The 17913-nt window shown below is 38.8% G+C and overlaps 1 protein-coding gene across 1 annotated transcript in view; it reads right to left on the bottom strand.

Annotated features, from left to right (window-relative positions):
• NEGR1 (neuronal growth regulator 1) overlaps window positions 1–3073 on the bottom strand; it is a 961111-nt gene extending 958038 nt beyond the window's left edge. The window contains exon 1 of the mRNA XM_043460968.1: window positions 2384–3073. Coding sequence (XP_043316903.1) covers window positions 2384–2559 — 176 coding nt within the window. The 5' untranslated portion in view covers window positions 2560–3073. The remainder of the gene's footprint in view (window positions 1–2383) is intronic.
• Window positions 3074–17913: the final 14840 nt, after the last annotated feature.

Here is a 17913-nt window from a genome sequence, read left to right as displayed (position 1 = left end):
CTGTAAACTAATTACTTTGAGTAATGCGGATCAGATTTGTTTCATATGACAAAAAAAAAAAAAGAGAAAGATTCTGTTTATTTTTTAAGAAAACTGTAATTGGTAAGAAACATTATTCAAAAGAAACAGAGATACTATTCTCTTTAAAAAGTTTAAAAGTCAAAAGTTCTCTAAACTAAGATATGACAAAATTCATGATACAGAGTATAAATGGATGAGGTAGGTGAACACAGGTAAACAAGGACTGCACCAAACCAACAAAACTGGAAAGATATTGCTGCCGCTAGTTAGAGAAGCTTCACTATTGGCAGCAGTGAGTGAACTACACATAGGTCTCCTAGAAGCAGACCCTGAGTTCAGCTATTTTAATTAGCCATAGTATTCATTAGATTCTTCTTTAAAAACAAAACACCCAAGATATACCATCAAGTGACAAGCAGTCTATCAAATCCTTTAGACTGAAAATGTTAATGCTCATTACAAATAGGCAATATGTTGCTACAATCATATAGATTGCAGTTCCCATGATATGTGTTTGCAGGCTCTAAAGACAGCACTTCATCCTTACCACTGTTGTTTAAACTTCCAAAACAAACTTAATATAAAGAATATCACCAAGGGTTTAATTTATATCCTCAGTGTGACCAGAAGTTCATCTCTTTTACCAGCAATGAAAGGTATTTTACTAAGTGACAACAAGCTGTTACTTTTTTACACATCCAGTGGCATTGTTTACAGTAGGGATATACACTCTAAACTAGTGTCTATTAGAAACTGTAATAGTATTCTACATGAATTTGGACTTATAAGCATGTTTAAGAAGGTGTAAATCGTTTACCACACCCAGATCCAAGATCATCAAATTTATAATATATTGCATATTTCAAATAAAACATAGCCCTCTCTGTTTCACCTTAAACGTGCCACATACACTGGTTTTCTGCAATCTATACTTATAAGCCAACTACCACCCAGTGGAGAGAAAGGATATCTTTCAGGGAGATTCCAGGATCTATGTCAGGTGGGGGTGTCACAGGCAGATGGGAGGGTGATGGGAAATGAAGGAATAAGGGTGTTTAGTCTTGTTTAGATCTAAGCACTGCTGATCATCAATTTATATTTTCACAGTAGAAAAGACGTTACCAGACTCTTAGAGCAATGTTGTTTATAGATATAATTAGGCTACGGATGTTCATTAGTGACAAAACATTTTAATGCCCAAGCTTGGGGAAAAGAAGGGAAGAAGGAAGAGTGAGAAAAAGAAGCAAGACTCAAAATGCAAAAAGGGAGGAAAAGGGAAAGATGAGGGGATAGAGAGTAGCAGAGAGAGGCAGAGACTGTGTGTATACATGTGTGAGTGACAATGTGTGGAACAGTGAAGGAGCGAGCGGGGGCCTTTTTAGAGAGTAAAAGAGAATCTGAATGTGAAAGTGGGTTGTTAGGGAGAGTATGGAAGTGCCAGCATGTATGAGAATGTGAAACAGAGAATATGTGAGGGAGTGTGGTTATGAAAAAGAGATTTGTGAGGGTGAGAAAATGGAACTGTAAGGGGTTAGAGGGAGCACACATGTGTGTGTGACAGGGATGGGAAACAATATGGGGAAAGAGACGGGAAATGTGAGTCAAAAGAGAGAGAGAAGTCAAGCTCGCAGAACAGGGATATTAAGGGGAAAGAAAAACGAAGGATGGAGAAAGGAAAAGAATGGAGGAAAGTGTGTTAAATAAAAGGATCAAAAATTAGAGTGGTGGAGATGAAAATGAAAACATGAGGTGAAAAAAGAATGGGAGGAAAAACAGAAAAGCAATAAAAAGAGGTAATGGATGGAAAAGAGTAAGAAGGAGGGGAATTGGAAAAAAAATAAAAACAAAACGAAGGAAGGGAAAAAAGGGGGGCGGGGGGACAAAGCGATAAGAGGAAAGAAAGAAAACTGAAAAGGGAGAAATTGAGCCTAAGTGTCCAAGAGAGGGAAATACATGGGAGCAGGGAGCCAGCAGTTGGAAAAAGTCGTTAGGTTACAGCAAAATAGAAACAAACCTGATAAACTTGTCAGACTCTCCAAGAGTACCCCAGGACAGTAAAACAGAGACCTTGTGAACTGAGTTTCCAAGTGGCACCGGCCCCTCCTAAACCTCCCACTTCACTCATCTCAGGGCTACTTGGCGTTCCGGCAAAGTGCTTAAGCATCACCAGTTCTGTTTGCCACCTGCCCGGGAGGAAAGGGGCCAGGGCTCCAGGCAGAATCAGCACCCGGACTTCCTGAAATGCGGTCTTTTGCGAGTGATCACCACCAGCCTCTTGACTTGGTCTAAAAAGACCGCAAGAAAGGTGGAGAGACAGACAGACAGACGGAGACAAGTACGAAAAGCACGACGTTCCTCCTACCTAAGCACCGCCGTGTCCCCTTTTCTGACCATCATGTTGTCCACAGCCGCCCAGGGGAAGTCCACACTTGTTCCAGCCGGGAGGCAGGAGGGTAGCAGGCAGCACAGGCTGAGGAGCACCGCCGCCAGCCACTGGTTCGAGCAACAAGCACCCTGCACCAACAGCATCATGTCCATCCCTGCTAGGGCTGCTCACTCTCCAGCAGCTTTCAGCTCGCACTCCCCCACCCCCTGGTGCTGGCGAGTCTTCCCAGGAACCAGGCGGCGCGCCACAGGATTTTTTTTTTTTTTCCCTTCTTCTTTTTTCCCCCCCTTTCCTCTTCTTCTTTTTTTTATTCTTTTTAATTTGGTGGGTGGGTGGGTTTCTTTTCTTTCTCCCCCCCACCTAGTTGTTGGGTGTTGTTTCTCTCTTTTTTGCCTCCCCTCCTCCTCTTTGCTCTCCCTCCCTCCCTCCCCTCCCACCCCCTAGCACCACTCTACACCTCCTCTCGGTTGCTTTTGGCCGAGTCCGGAGTGTGTCTAATTCTCCGGCGGCTCGCGCACTATCTAGCGAGGAGTGGAGCGCGCCGGCGAGTGAGGGAGGAGGCGCGGCGACGGCGGAGGCAGGGCGATCGGCGGCGGAGGCTGCAAGAGCGGCAGCAACAGCAGCCGAAGCAGCGCGGAGCGCAGCGGCGGCCGGCGGCCCCCGGGCTCGCGCGCGTTGCCAAGCGGCCGTTTCCTTAGCAACCCCGCCCGGGGACTGAGGATGCAGCAGGGAGGGGGAAATGAAGTGGCGGGGGGGTGGGGGGGGGAGGCAGAAAGAAAACGGAAAAAAAAAAAAAAATCGGGAAGAGGTATATTATTATTACACAAACTGAGAGGGAAAAAAAGAGAGAGAGACATCGGAGACAGAACGCTTCCCTTCCTGTCGTACGCCACTAGAGTGATGCTTTGCTAGAAAAGTCTCCGCGTCGGGGCTGAGGTGAAGAGAGCAGAGCGGTGCTTTGCTTTCCCTCACCGGTGTGTTTTACCTCTTGAGGCACCGTAACTTTTAAGTCCTCCAAGTTGTGGTAGGCGCCATCATGACGCCAGGGACTGTGAGGTTCTGTTGTTTATTTTTTTTTTTCCCATCTTGCCCGAGCGACCGCCCAATAGTTGACTCTTTACCTCTTTTCGGAAATAGGTAGGGACGGTGGCGGGGGATACTGTTTTTTTTTTTTAATTTTATTTTGAGGGGACAGGAGGGTGGGGGTGCTTGCAAAGCCTAGGGTAGAGCAGCTGGCGTGTCTATTGGGTCAGTCGCTAAGGACGGGAAGGCGGTCCCCCTCCACCCCCGACCCCATGCATGTTGACACTAAATTGTGTGTGTGTGTGTGTGTGTGCGGAGAGTGCGCGGATCTGTGTGTGTAGTAAGCGCGTTCCTGTAATGCGCGCGAACCGTGCACATGGGGGCCTGTGCGCGTGCGGCACGCAGGCGCGCTGGGAGGGACAGGGTGGGTCTTGACGGGATGGAGTCGGGAAGAGACTGCAATCAAGTATTTTAATTGTGTACAGCCAGGCAGTCCTGTTATGTAAGAGGGAGCTTAACCCATTTGAGCCTATCAGGCGGAATGATCAGCGCATTCGAATCTAGGTAGGGCAAAGTTACGGGGTTTAACGAGTCACAGGTTTATATCATTTAACAGCCTCTAAGCGGGGTTGGACAGGCTTCCGACTCCGGGCGGGCAGAGCGGTTACCCTCTCTTCCTCTGCCGCCGCATCCCCTTAGCCGCTTGCCCCGCCGCTGCGAGCCGCGGTCCAGGACAGAGGCACACTGGGGGTGCTGGGCATGGGGCCACCCCCTACCCTTTTTTACTTCTTCCCTTCTTGAACTCCTGTCCAGGCTGGCGATCCTTTAGCTATTCTGGGCCATTTGCAGATCAATGCGAGAACCGAGGCTAGAGTCAATAGCAGTTACGCCAATCAATCTTGTTCAGAGAGGAGTTTGGGAAGCAGGACAGGGAAGTGAAAAAGAGAAACAAGTAATTAAAAAATATGGTTACCCCTCCCCTTCCTCCAGCCCTATCCCTCGCCGTAAGCAGTCTTTGAAGATTTTCTTCGCCTGGCCCCAGCCCTTCCTCCCTTGGAGGAAATAAATACAGCAAAAACCTCACACATCCCTAACTCGTTTTCCATAATGCTAGCAGGGTCCTCTGGCAAAGCGCACAGAAGCAATAATCTCTGCAGGGGTCAGCATCCGGCTGCCTCCCCAGACTGAGCTCTTTACGAGGCAGGCAGGGAGTCGTTTTGCTTGGCGGTAGCGGTGCTCGCGGTGATTTTTATCGCAGTACATGAGGATATATGGGGAAAGGGAAGGATTCCCATCACCTGTGACCACCCAGACTGACTGATCGAAGAGCCTCTAGCCAGCAGCACCTCCCTGCTGAAGTGACACTCCAAAGCCCCCCGAGACGCTTGCCGCGGGAGTTACTGATGTTATTAGTATTCAAGCTTAACTCTCAAATCCGTCTCGGAAATTGAGAGTGCAACAGTATTCAACCGCATTTTGAAACATCAATAAATGTTAGTCATTTGCGGATGAATGAAAACATTTTCTTTACCGTCTGGTATGCTAGGGAAATAATCGTCAAATGACAGACTCTTGCTAATATTGATGCCAAATACCTAGGTAACACTGTCATCTTGTTAACTGCGTTTTTCTCTCCTGCGTGGTACACTGATAGATAAAGCCTAAAATTATCTAGGGCAAACCGAGGGTTAGAAGAATCGGCATGTCGTATATAGGAGCAAAACTTCGCAATATTATTTAGTATTTTCATAGAAAATATCTGGATTCCATCGAAGGGAAGCAGAAGGCACGGCGGCTTCCAGCATTGTGACTCAGTTTCGTGTTATTTTATGCAGGGATGGGGGTGCCAGCTTTTCTAGTACAAGCTATGAAAAGCATTCTTTTGTAACCGCTGTTTCCCAGAGATCTGACATCTTCGGGGCGGGGGTGGCAGGGAGGAGAAGGGGGCATCTGTGACCAGAGATGGAGCTATGCAGCAGTTTTAATATGTACAACAACCCTTCAGGGTTGTGAAAGGAAACTGGGACCACTTCTGTTTAAAGGCAAAGAGTTTATTTTCTTTATTTCTAGTTTTTAGCTCAACTTCCAGTCACTGATCACAAAGCACTTAAATCTCACAAAACCCATCCAAGGGAAACAGTAACCGAGCCTAGTTTATAGATTCATGGACTGCTGGAAAGCTTATTCACATGCGCATCACTATTATTTAAAGTGAGTGCAAGAATACTGAGTGGGGCAACCTTATTCCTGCGTGTACTTTTGCTGTCCTTTTGACCAGGGAGGAAAATTATTTTAAAAGCGCTTATTACTTTATTTTCTCCTCAACCTTTCTATGGGCGTATATCTGAGAGGATTTTACAGGGTTTCTAGTATTTGCTTTTGAGGTCCTAGATTTCTTTCAAGCAGAGACTTAAATCCTATGTCTTAGCTCCTGAGAGAAAACCAGAACAAAAACAAACAACAACAAATGACAGAAAAAACACATCTAAGTTCAGTTAGCACACAGTTATTTAGCAGATTTTTTTTTTTTTTAAGTGTCAGAATAGATAACAGCATTGTTGAAACATTTTAGATGGTGAGGGTTGGAGTGGGTGTAGTAGGATATTCATTTGGTAAGAGTTTAGGAATTGACATTGGCCTGAATTCCTACTATTTCCTGTTGAATCAGGTACCCTTACTTTGCTTTCAAAGCTCGACTTCTAATATTTGAAGAAACTCCATGACCAATATGGAAGGAGGAAGGTGGAGCCTGACTTTGCTAATTAATTATGCCTTTAACTGGACCGATTTACACCCCTGTTTTTCATGTCCTCTGAATTCCAGGTATGTTGGAAGAGTAATGCAATAAGAAAGCTTCTTATGCTTCTTTAGTTCAATAAGCTTGATTTTTAATTGACAGTGTAAATGAAATTGTTATTTTGAAAAAATTATATATAAATTCACATTTGTTTTCTGATAGTGAGTAAACACAGATACATTTTTCATTCTATTACTGTATAGGCCATGAGAAATTTTAGGCAAGACAGGTTCCAGGAGCTAATAAGAGCTAATGAGAGCACTTTGTAATTCCTGAAAGAGTGGGTCAGGAAGCCCTTTTAAACAGGACATATGAATAATAGCTCTCTAACTTGGGTCATAATTGAGTCTCTATTTGAATTAAGCTGGTTTAAGTTTGGAGGACCTTGCCAACTTAAGTTGGCTTGTGGTGGTTTGCAGCTTGGTATGAGAAACTACAAACCCTGGGAAATTTTTCATGTCGGGGGCTGGGGAAGGGGAATATTACTTTATAGAAAGTTTTCTCAACCTAGGCCCTTTTTTTTTTTCCCTTAATTGAAGTATAGTTGATTTGCATTACTGTGTTAATTTCAGATGTGCAACAGTGATGTAGCCTAGACACTTTTAATATGTTGGACCAGGTAGTTCTTTGTTGTAGAGACTGCCCTAGCATTGGAAATTGTTTAGCAGCAACCTAGGCCTCTACTCACTAGATGCCAATAGCACCAGTAGATGCCAGTAATTCTGATAACTAAAATTTCTTCAGAGGTTGCTAAATGCTTTGTGGACCAGGGTAAAGGGGTGTGGTAAAAAATACCCCAGGTTGAGAAACACTTTGGTATAGGTTACATTTCTAAAAATATATACCATCTGGTGCTTTTCAAGTAAAATAATAAAACAGATTGCAGTCAAAACAAAAGTGTTTTATTTGAATTCTATACTACAAAATAGATCTTCCTCATCATCAATTCGGTCTCTGCATTTACCTGCCAAATGACTGAGTAGCCCAACTTAGTGGGGGTATAATTAATTTAACGGCTGACTGTAAATATCTTTCCATGATGTCTCCATTAGAATACTTTTATTTGTCAGAGTTGAATGGATATTTCTTACTTTTAAAAGAAACTGACATTTTGTGGTTGTTTAAATAAAAATGTAAATCAATGGTGAGCTTCTTTTGGTCAAGAACTAACTTAAATCTTTATATTGTTTACATAATGACAACTACAGGGTATGCACTCAAGAAACGACTATTAAATAAAAGAGGAAAAACAAAAGTAATTTCCCATTTGAATAACTCTATGTAAAAATCTTATATTCCTTCACTTAACGTTTTTTTTTTTTTTTTCATCTTATCTATTCAATACCACCGGCCTTGATGGTAAGCAAAGAAGTAAGAACTGTGGGCTGGAGGGATGTTGCAGGGGTACTTTCAAAGCTCTTCAAACCATTCCTGTAGAAAGGCTCTGAAAATTTTACCTAAGTTCTGAAGCCAGAATGAGAAGTCTGAGGATATATGTTAGTGAAAATTAATTTTAAAGTACTGAAAGTTTTATTCTTTTCACTTGTAGTGAGTACATATTAACTACATATCCTCATATATTTTCATGGGTTCTGGAGAAAGTAATAAATACTTCTATCATTATTTACTTAAGACTTTTCCTCACCTACTTCCAGAATGACTTTAGGAACCTCAAGTACATCTATTTAAAAATAAATGTTAAATTTAATATTTTCTATTTGACTATTAGGAATGTAAAATCTTATCCTCTGAAGCTAGCATTCTATTTTATTTTTTTATATTATCTCATTTTGTTTCCTAAAAGTTTCTGATTTTGGTTTCAGAGATTTACATCTTGTATACATTTAACCCTTCAACAACAAGGGTTTGAACTGTGCAGGTACACTTTTATGCAGATTTTTCAATAAATACTATAGTACCACCCTATAGTATAGTGACTGAGTCCCTGTGGTGTGGAACGTCAGAAATGAAGGACTGATTGTAAAACTATATATGGATTTTCCACAACTCATGTATCAGTGCTCTTTACCCTTCACATTATTCAAGGGCAACCTGTATATACTTATAAAGACTTTACTAGAGTAGTTATAGGATTACAAAAAATTTAATGGAAAATATAGATTTCCCATAAATACCCTGCTCCCAAACATGGGTAGCCTCCCCCAGTACTTACATCACTCACTGGAATGGCACATATGTCTTTTGGCAAGGATGAACCTACATTGGCACATTAAAATCACTCAAAGTTCATAGTCTGCCATAGGGCTTACTCTTGGTATTGTATACTTCATGAGTTTAGACAAATATATAATGACATGTAGTTATCATTTTAAATATCATATGGTAAAAATCCTCTGTGCCCTGACTATTCAGTTCTCCCCTGACAACTTCCAATTTTTTTGTAATTGTTTTCATAGTTTTGCCTTGCCCAGAGTGTCATATCCATGGAATTATACAAAATGGAGCCTTTTTTCAGGTGGTCTTCTTTTACCTAGCAACATGTGTTTAAGATTTCTCCATGTTTTGTCATGGCTTAATTGCTCATTTAATTTTAGTGCTGAATAATATTCCATTATCTGGATATCCACAGTCTATTTATTCTCCTACTAGGGAACATCTTGGTGTTTATAAGTTTGGGTACTTTAAATACAGCTGCCATAAACATCCATATTCAACTTTTTGTGTGGATATGTTTTCGGCTCCTTTGGGTAAATACCAAGCTGCATGATTGCTGGATCATACAGTAAGAATATATTTGCTTTTGTAAGAAAATCCCAAAATTTCTTCCAAAGTGACTGTACCATTGTGTATACATTCCCACCAGTAAATGAACAAGAGGTTTTGCTGCCAAATATCCTCATAAGCATTTAGCATTGTCAGTGTTCCAGACTTTGGCCACTCTAGTAGGTGTGTGGTAGTATCTCATTGTTGCTTTAATCTGCATTTCTCTGGTGATATATGATGTGCTGTACCTTTTCATTTGCCATCTGTCTGTCTTCTTTGATGAGGTGTCTGTTAATGTCTTTGGCTCATTTTTTATCAGGTTTTTGTTGTTATTGTTGAGTTTTGAAAGTTCTTTGTATGTGTTGGATAATAGTGCTTTAACAGATATGTCTTTTGCAAATATCTTATCCCAGTCTGTGACTTGCTTCTCATTGTCTTGACATTGTCCTTCACAGACTAGACATTTTTAGTTTTATCGAAGTCCAGCTTATCAGTTATTTCTGTTGTGAATTGTGTGTTTTTTGTTGGGTCTAAAAAGACATCGCCATGCCAAAACCTTTGACTGTGTGGATCACAATAAACTGTGGAAAATTCTGAATGAGATGGGCATTCCAGACCACCTGGCCTTCCTCTTGAGAAATGTATATGCAGGTCAGGAAGCAACAGTTAGAACTGGACATGGACCAACAGACTGGTTCCAAATAGGATAAGGAGCACATCAAGGCTATATATTGTCACCCTGCTTATTTAACTTCTATGCAGAGTACATCATGAGAAGTGCTGGGCTGGAGGAAACACAAGCTGGAATCAAGATTGCCAGGAGAAATATCAATAATGTCAGATATGCAGATACCACCACCCTTATGGCAGAAAGTGAAGAAGAATTAAAGAGACTCTTGATGAAAGTGAAAGAGGAGAGTGAAAAAGTTGGCTTAAAGCTCAACATTCAGAAAACTAAGATCGTGGCATCCGGTCCCATCACTTCATGGCAGATAGATGGGGAAACAGTGGATGACTTTAGTTTTCTGGGCTCCAAAATCACTGCAGATGGTGATTACAGCCATGGAATTAAAAGACGCTTACTTCTTGGAAGGAAAGTTATGACCAACCTAGATAGCATATTAAAAAGCAGAGACATTACTTTGCCAACAAAGGTCCATCTAGTCAAGGCGATGATTTTTCAGTGGTCATGTATGGATGTGAGAGTTGGACTATAAAGAAAGCTGAGTGTTGAAGAATTGATGCTTTTGAACTGTGGTGTTGGAGAAGACTCTTGAGAGTCCCTTGGACTGCAAGGAGATCCAACTGGTCCATCCTAAAGGAGATCAGTCCTGGGTGTTCATTGGAAAGAATAATGTTGAAGTTGAAACTCCAGTACTTTGGCCACCTGATGCGAAGAGCTGACTCATTTGAAAAGACCCTGATGCTGGGAAAGATTGAGGGCAGGAGGAAAAGGGGACAACAGAGGATGAGATGGTTGGATGACATCACCAACTTGATGGACATGGGTTTGGGTGGACTCCAGGAGTTGGTGATGGGCAGGGAGGCCTGGCATGCTGCAGTTCATGGAGTTGCAAAGAGTCAGACATGACTGAGCGACTGAACTGAACTGAACTGGTACCCAAGTTCATTTAGGTTTTCTCCTATGTTATGTTTTAGGACCTTTATAGTCTTACACTTGGGTCTATGATCGTTTTTTGAGTTAATGGTTGTAAAGAGTATAATTATCTTGAAAATAATTATTTTCAAACCCTATAAGACTTGTGAATTTTATCCCTTTATCATATTTTCCTGTAATTGGTAAATAATATATAAATACTATCTATCATGTAATATAAAAATAGCAGGGAAGATACCTCATTGTGTTAATTTATGAAGCCACCTTTACCAGAATTGGTAATTTTTTATTTTGATGAATTTGTGATACTAATATAATTTTCATAACAAAAAGAATATATGTATATATAACTGAATCATTTTGCTGTACAGTAGAAATTAACACAACATTGTAAATCAACTATACTTTATTTTAAAAAAAAAAATCTAGTCTTATTGTCATTTCATTCCATGACCACTTCTAGCAATCATTGGGATGTTTATTGCTCTTGTATTAATATTATGATATTTACAGTGAAATAAATCATAGTTTCTTTGCCTAATATTAGAGAAAACCAGACAGGTTTAAAGTGGAATAACTTTAAAGGACTATATGAAATACTTTTCCAAATTTATAAAAGCCACACATATTCATGACATTTTTTTTTGTTCTGACAAGAAGACATACTTTTCACAATAAATCTTCAGAAAGTGCATAGAATATGAAAGTGCAACTTAGAGAAGTCTTGAAGCTAACATCTACTTGTTTCCACCCAGACTAAGAAACAGAAGATTGCCCGTAACCCAGAAGCCTCCTGGAAGCACTTTCTTAGTGACAACCCCAATCTTCTTCCAATAAAGTACCACTGTGAGGTCATCCTTTCCTCATTTTCTTTATATTTTTACTACTTAGTTTTGGATCCACTGAAAAAATGACTTGCTTTTCTATATATGCATACAAAGCCATATCCATAATACAATATGTAATTATATAGTGTATCCTTTTTTGTATCTGAACTTTTAAAGATTTTAATTTAGTATTTATTAATTTTTATTTAATTTAATATTCATTAAATATAATTTATTTGCTATTATTTTCTCCCAATCTGAGGGCTGTCTTTTCACCTTGCTTATAGTTTCCTTTGTAGTGCAAAAACTTTTAAGTTTCATTAGGTCCCATTTGTTTAGTTTTGCTTTTATTTCCAATATTCTGGGAGGTGGGTCATAGAGGATCTTGCTGTGATTTATGTCGGAGAGTGTTTTGCCTATGTTCTCCTCTAGGAGTTTTATAGTTTCTGGTCTTACATTTAGATCTTTAATCCATTTTGAGTTTATTTTTGTGTATGGTGTTAGAAAGTGTTCTAGTTTCATTCTTTTACAAGTGGTTGACCAGTTTTCCCAGCACCACTTGTTAAAGAGGTTGTCTTTTTTCCATTGTATATCCTTGCCTCCTTTGTCAAAGATAAGGTGTCCATAGGTTCGTGGATTTATCTCTGGGCTTTCTATTCTGTTCCATTGATCTATATTTCTGTCTTTGTGCCAGTACCATACTGTCTTGATGACTGTGGCTTTGTAGTAGAGTCTGAAGTCAGGCAGGTTGATTCCTCCAGTTCCATTCTTCTTTCTCAAGATTACTTTGGCTATTCGAGGTTTTTTGTATTTCCATACAAATTGTGAAATTCTTTGGTCTAGTTCTGTGAAAAATACCGTTGGTAGCTTGATAGGGATTGCATTGAATCTATAGACTGCTTTGGGTAGAATAGCCATTTTGACAATATTGATTCTTCCAATCCATGAACACGGTATGTTTCTCCATCTGTTTGTGTCCTCTTTGATTTCTTTCATCAGTGTTTTATAGTTTTCTATGTATAGGTCTTTGTTTCTTTAGGTAGATATACTCCTAAGTATTTTATTCTTTTTGTTGCAATGGTGAATGGTATTATTTCCTTAATTTCTCTTTCTGTTTTTCATTTGTAGTATATAGGAATGCAAGGGATTTCTGTGTGTTAATTTATATCCTGCAACTTTACTATATTCGTTGATTAGCTCTAGTAATTTTCTGGTAGAGTCTTTAGGGTTTTCTATATAGAGGATCATGTCATCTGCAAACAGTGAGAGTTTTACTTCTTCTTTTCCTATCTGGATTCCATGAGACAAGTGCTCCGGCCTGGTGCACTGGGAAGACCCAGAGGAATCGGGTGGAGAGGGAGGTGGGAGGGGGATCGGGATTGGGATACATGTAAATCCATGGCTGATTCATATCAATGTATGACAAAACCCACTGGAAAAAAAAAAAAAAAAAAAAAAAAAAAGAAACGCTAAAAAAAAAAAAAAAGAATACATAAGAATTTATTATAAGAATATTTATAATAAATGGATTATAAATGTTAAAAAAATATTCATTAAATATAATTTAATATTTATTTTAATATTTTGAGTCCTCTGTGTTGTGCAATTGTCTTCCCTTCATTTTGTATCTTTTTAGCATTGTATAGCATAAATATACAATTATATATTCATTCATTATATTGTTGACAGACTATGTTTTACCTGACAGACAATGATGGCATGAACACTTTTGAACATCAGTGCTGAAAACTTCCCCCAGAATGTTTAAACTGGCCTGCAAGGTTGTTGGGAGCTAGAAAGAGATAGAAGCAGAGACAGAGATATTTATTTTGAGGAACTGACTTAGCCTATCATGACACTGCTGTTCAGTCACTGTCATGTCCAACTCTTTGCGACCCCGTGGACTGCAGCACAGCGGGCTCTTCTGTCCTCCTCTATCTCCTGGAATTTGCTTAAATTCATGTCCATTGACTTGGTGATGCTATCTAACCATCTCGTCTGCTGTCTCCCCCTTCTCCTTTTGCCATCAATCTTTCCCAGCATCAGGGTCTTTTCCGCTGAATAGACTCTTCACATCAGATGGCCAAAGTATTGGAACTTCAGCTTCAGCATCAGTCCTTCCAGTGAATATTCAGGGTTAATTTCCTTTAGGATTGACTAATTTGTTCTTCTTACAGTCCAAGGGATTCTCAAGAGTCTTTTCCAGCACCACAATTTGAAAGCGTCAGTTTTTCATGAAATTGGCAAGTTCAAAATCTGCAGGGTAGGCAGGCAGGCTGAGACCCAGGGAAGTTTGATGCTGCAGCTTGTATCTGTAGACAGTCTAGAGACAGAATTCCCTCTTCTTCAGGGAACTTCAGCCTGTTTGGTTTTAAGCCCTTCGATTGAATGTGGCCCACCCACATTATGGAGAGTTATCTGCTTTACTCAGAGCCCGCTGATTTAAATGTTAATCACATCTAAAGAGGGATTTCCCTGGTGACTCAATCGGTAAAGAATCCGCCTGCAATATAGGAGAGGTGGACTCCATCCCTGGGTGGGAGGATCTCCTGGAGGAGGGCGTGGTAATCCACTCCAGTATTCTTGCCTGAAGAATCTCATGGACAGAGGAGCCTGGCAGGCTACAGTTCATGGGGTCACAAAGAGTCAGACACAACTGAAGTGACTGAGTATGCACCTACATCTAAAGAATACCTTCACAGTGACATTCAGAGTGGTATTTTAACAAATATCTGTATACTGTAGCCTTTTCAATTTGACACATAAACTCAACAATCACACTGGTTTGCTTCCAGTTAACTGCTATGTTGATAGGTAGTTCTTCCTCATCTCAGTGTTAAGTAAGATGGTATATTAAGATAGCAACACTTAGCTATCCCACACTCATTTTTTCTCACCCCAGTCTTTTGAAACTGACAAGTTTTCAAGTCAGTCTTAACTATAAATTCTCTTGGTGCTTAGAATCAAATACATGATACTAAAATAACTCCTTTTTTTTGAACCTTACTAAATGAAAGATAAGGAAGAAAATCATTATTCTGTTGTTGTTGATAATGTTATCTGTATTTGTTTTAATTCCAGACCTTTAAAAATTTCACTGTTTGAAACTATATCAAAATTATAATAGCAGGCAAACCAGCTTAGAATTGGAACAAACCAGAATGCTGACATACCAGACTTTGAACTAATAGACCCACTTCTGTTAGAGCCAATCAAATCCTATGAATTGAGTGTATTACTCAAGCATTGTTCAGAAGGACTGTATTTCCAAATAGAGCACTCTCATGCACAGCAAGTTTAGTAAGATCATCTTTATCTTTCAGATGGCCTCATTGCCTTATCACCACCAGTCTCTCAGTCACCTCTAGAATTTGAACCACCACTGAATTGCTCTTCATTGCTATTATTTTATCAGTTTGAAAATGTCATACACATAGACTCATGTAGGATACTCATGTAGGATGTATCCTTTTGAAGATGACTTTTATTTATACAGTGTAATGCCCTTAAGATGGATCTAAATTACTTCTTGTATCAATAGTTTCTTCCTTTTAGTGCTGACTAGTCATGGAATGTTACACTATAATTTGTTTAACCATTCAGCTATTTTAGAACATTTCAGTTATTGCCAATTCAGGGCTATTACAAATATAGCCACTATGAATAATCATGTCCAGGCTTTTGGGGTGACTTAGTTTCATTTTTCTGGAATAATTAATCAGAAATGTGATTGTGAGGTCATGTGGTAAATGTCTGCGTTTTTTTTTTTTTTAAAGACACCTCCAAACTGTATTGTAGTGTGGCTGTATTGTATTACATTCCAATAATACTGTATGAGAAATTCCGTTTCTCTATATCCTTACAGCATTCTGTATTGTCACTAGTTTTTATTCTTGCTCTTCTAATAGGCATATAGTTATTTTCATTTCACATTCCATTCATTGTGATTTTGATTTGTGTTTTCCTAATGACTAACAATGTTGGCTGTCTTTTCATGTACTTGTTTACCACCCTTGTAATATCTTCAATGAAATGCCTCTTCATGTCTTTTGCCCATTTTCTAGTTGAACTTGTTTGCTTTTCTTACTGTTAAGTTTGATTTTTTAGAAGTATATTCTAGATATGAATATATATATCGTTTATCAGATATATATGAATATATGATCATTTATCAGATAATGTGGTTTGCAAAAGTTTCTCCCAGAATCTATTTTTCTTTCTTTTTGTTCCTGTTTTCTTAATTGGCTTATAATATTGTATATTTTATATATAAATATTATATTTTGACCTCTCTGTACACTACAGTGTGTTTATCATCAAAGGTTTAATTTTCATCCATCAGCATGAAGTTGACCCCAGTTATTTATTTTGCCCTCCTACCACATCTCTTCCCTTCTGGTAACCACTATTCTGTTCTCTGTATCTATATATTTGTTTTTTATTTAGCTTTTTTTTGTGTGTTCTACCTATGACTGAAACCATGTGGTATTTGTCTTTTTCTGTATGACTTATTTCACTTAGCATAGTACTAGTCTAGGCCCATCTATGTTGTTGCAAATGCCAAGGTTTCATCTATGTTGTGACTGTATGATAGAATTTCATTATATTTTATGTGCTTCCCTGGTAGCTCAGCAGGTAAAGAATCCACCTGCAATGCAGGAGATCCCTGCTTGATTCCTGGGTGGGAAAGATCCCCTGGAGAAGGGATAGGCTAACCTACTCCAGTATTTTTGGGCTTCGCTGGTGGCTCAGATGGTAAATAATTTGCCTACAATGTGGGAAACCTGGGTTCAATCCCTGGATTGGGAAAATTCCCTGGAGGAGGGCATGAAAATCTGTTACAGTATTGTTGCGTGGAGGGTCCACAGGGACAGGGGAACCTGGTGGGCTACAGGGTGTTGCAAAGAGTCAGATACAACTGAGTGACTAAGCACAACACACACACACACACACACACACACATCACAGAATTTTTATTCATTCATTGTAGATGGGTACTTAAGTCCTTTCCATATCTTGTCTACTGTAAGTCACACTGTAATGAATATAGAGGTGCATGTGTCTTCAAATTTTTTTTTTTATAAATATCAAGAAGTGGAATAGCTGGATAATATTTTTTTGAGAAATCTCCAGACTGTTTTCCAGTGACTACATTAATTCATATTCCCATCAATGATATATGACAGTTCCCTTTCTCTACATCTTCTCCAACATGTTTTATTTCCTTTTTATGATAATAGCCATTCTAACAAATGCAAATGATATTTTGTGGTTTTGATTTGCATTTCTGTAATAATTAATGGTGTTGAACATCTTTGCATGTGCCTGTTTCAGTCTCTATGTCTTCTTTGTAGAAATTTATGTTCAGCTTCTCTGCAAATTTTTCAATAAAGGTTGCTTTTTGGTGTGAAGTTGTGTGAGTTCTTTATATTTTTGGATATTTACCCCTTATCAATTAACGGTTGCAAATATCATTTTCCATTCAGTGTGCTGTCTTTTCATTTTGTTGATTGTTTCCTTTGCTTTATAGAAGCTTTTAGTTTGACGTAGTCCTATTTGTTTATTTTTATTTTCTTTCCCAAACTTGAAGAGAAATATCCAGAAAGATATTTCTAAGGCTGATGTCAAAGAATGTACTGCCTATGTTTACTTATAGATTTCTGGTTTCAAGTCATGCTATTCAAGTCTATAACAAATTTTGAGTTGATTTTTGTGTATTCTAGGAGATGGTGGTCTAGTTTCACTCTTTTGCATGTGGCAATCCAGTTTTCCCAACGCCATTTATTGAAGACACTATCCTCTCTCCCTTATTTTTCCTTTGTTCCTTTATCATAAGTTAATTATCCATATATGTGTGTGGGTTTATTTCTGGTCTCTAAATTCTGCCTCGTTGATCTATGTATCTATTTTTCTGCTGATAAAATGTTGTTTTAATTACTATAGGTTTATCATATATTTTGAAATCAGTGAGTGTGATAGTTCCAGCATTGTTCTTTATTATCAGGGTTGCTTTGGCCATTCAGAATCTTTTGTAGTTCCATATAAATTATAGAATGCTTTTTGTTCTATTTCTATGAGAATTGTTATTGAGATTTTGATAGGGATTGCACTGAATGTTTATTTTACTTTAGGTAATATGAATGTTAACCATGCTAATTCTTCCAATCCATAAGCACAAAATATATTTCCATTTCCTCTCCAGTTTCTTTCAACAGTGTTTTATAGTTTTCGGTGTATAAGTCTTTCACTTCCTTAGCAAAATTTATTCCTAGATATTTTATTCTTTTTTTTATGATTGTAAATGAGATTGTTTTTTAATTTCCCTTTCTGCTTGTTCACTGTTAGTATATAGAAACACAATGGATTTTTATATATTGAATTTTTGTTCCACAACTTTCCTTGCTTGTTATATTTCTAATAGTATTTTGGTAGAGAGTTTAGAGTTTTTTTATATATATATAATTATGTCATCCAAAAATAGTGAAACTTTTACTTCCATTTTTCCAATTTGAGTGCC

This window comes from Cervus canadensis, chromosome 2 (assembly GCF_019320065.1).
Source record: "Cervus canadensis isolate Bull #8, Minnesota chromosome 2, ASM1932006v1, whole genome shotgun sequence".
Taxonomy (NCBI): Eukaryota; Metazoa; Chordata; class Mammalia; order Artiodactyla; family Cervidae; genus Cervus; species Cervus canadensis.
Note: the sequence above shows the minus strand (reverse complement) of the source record. Positions and strands in the feature narration are given on the sequence as shown.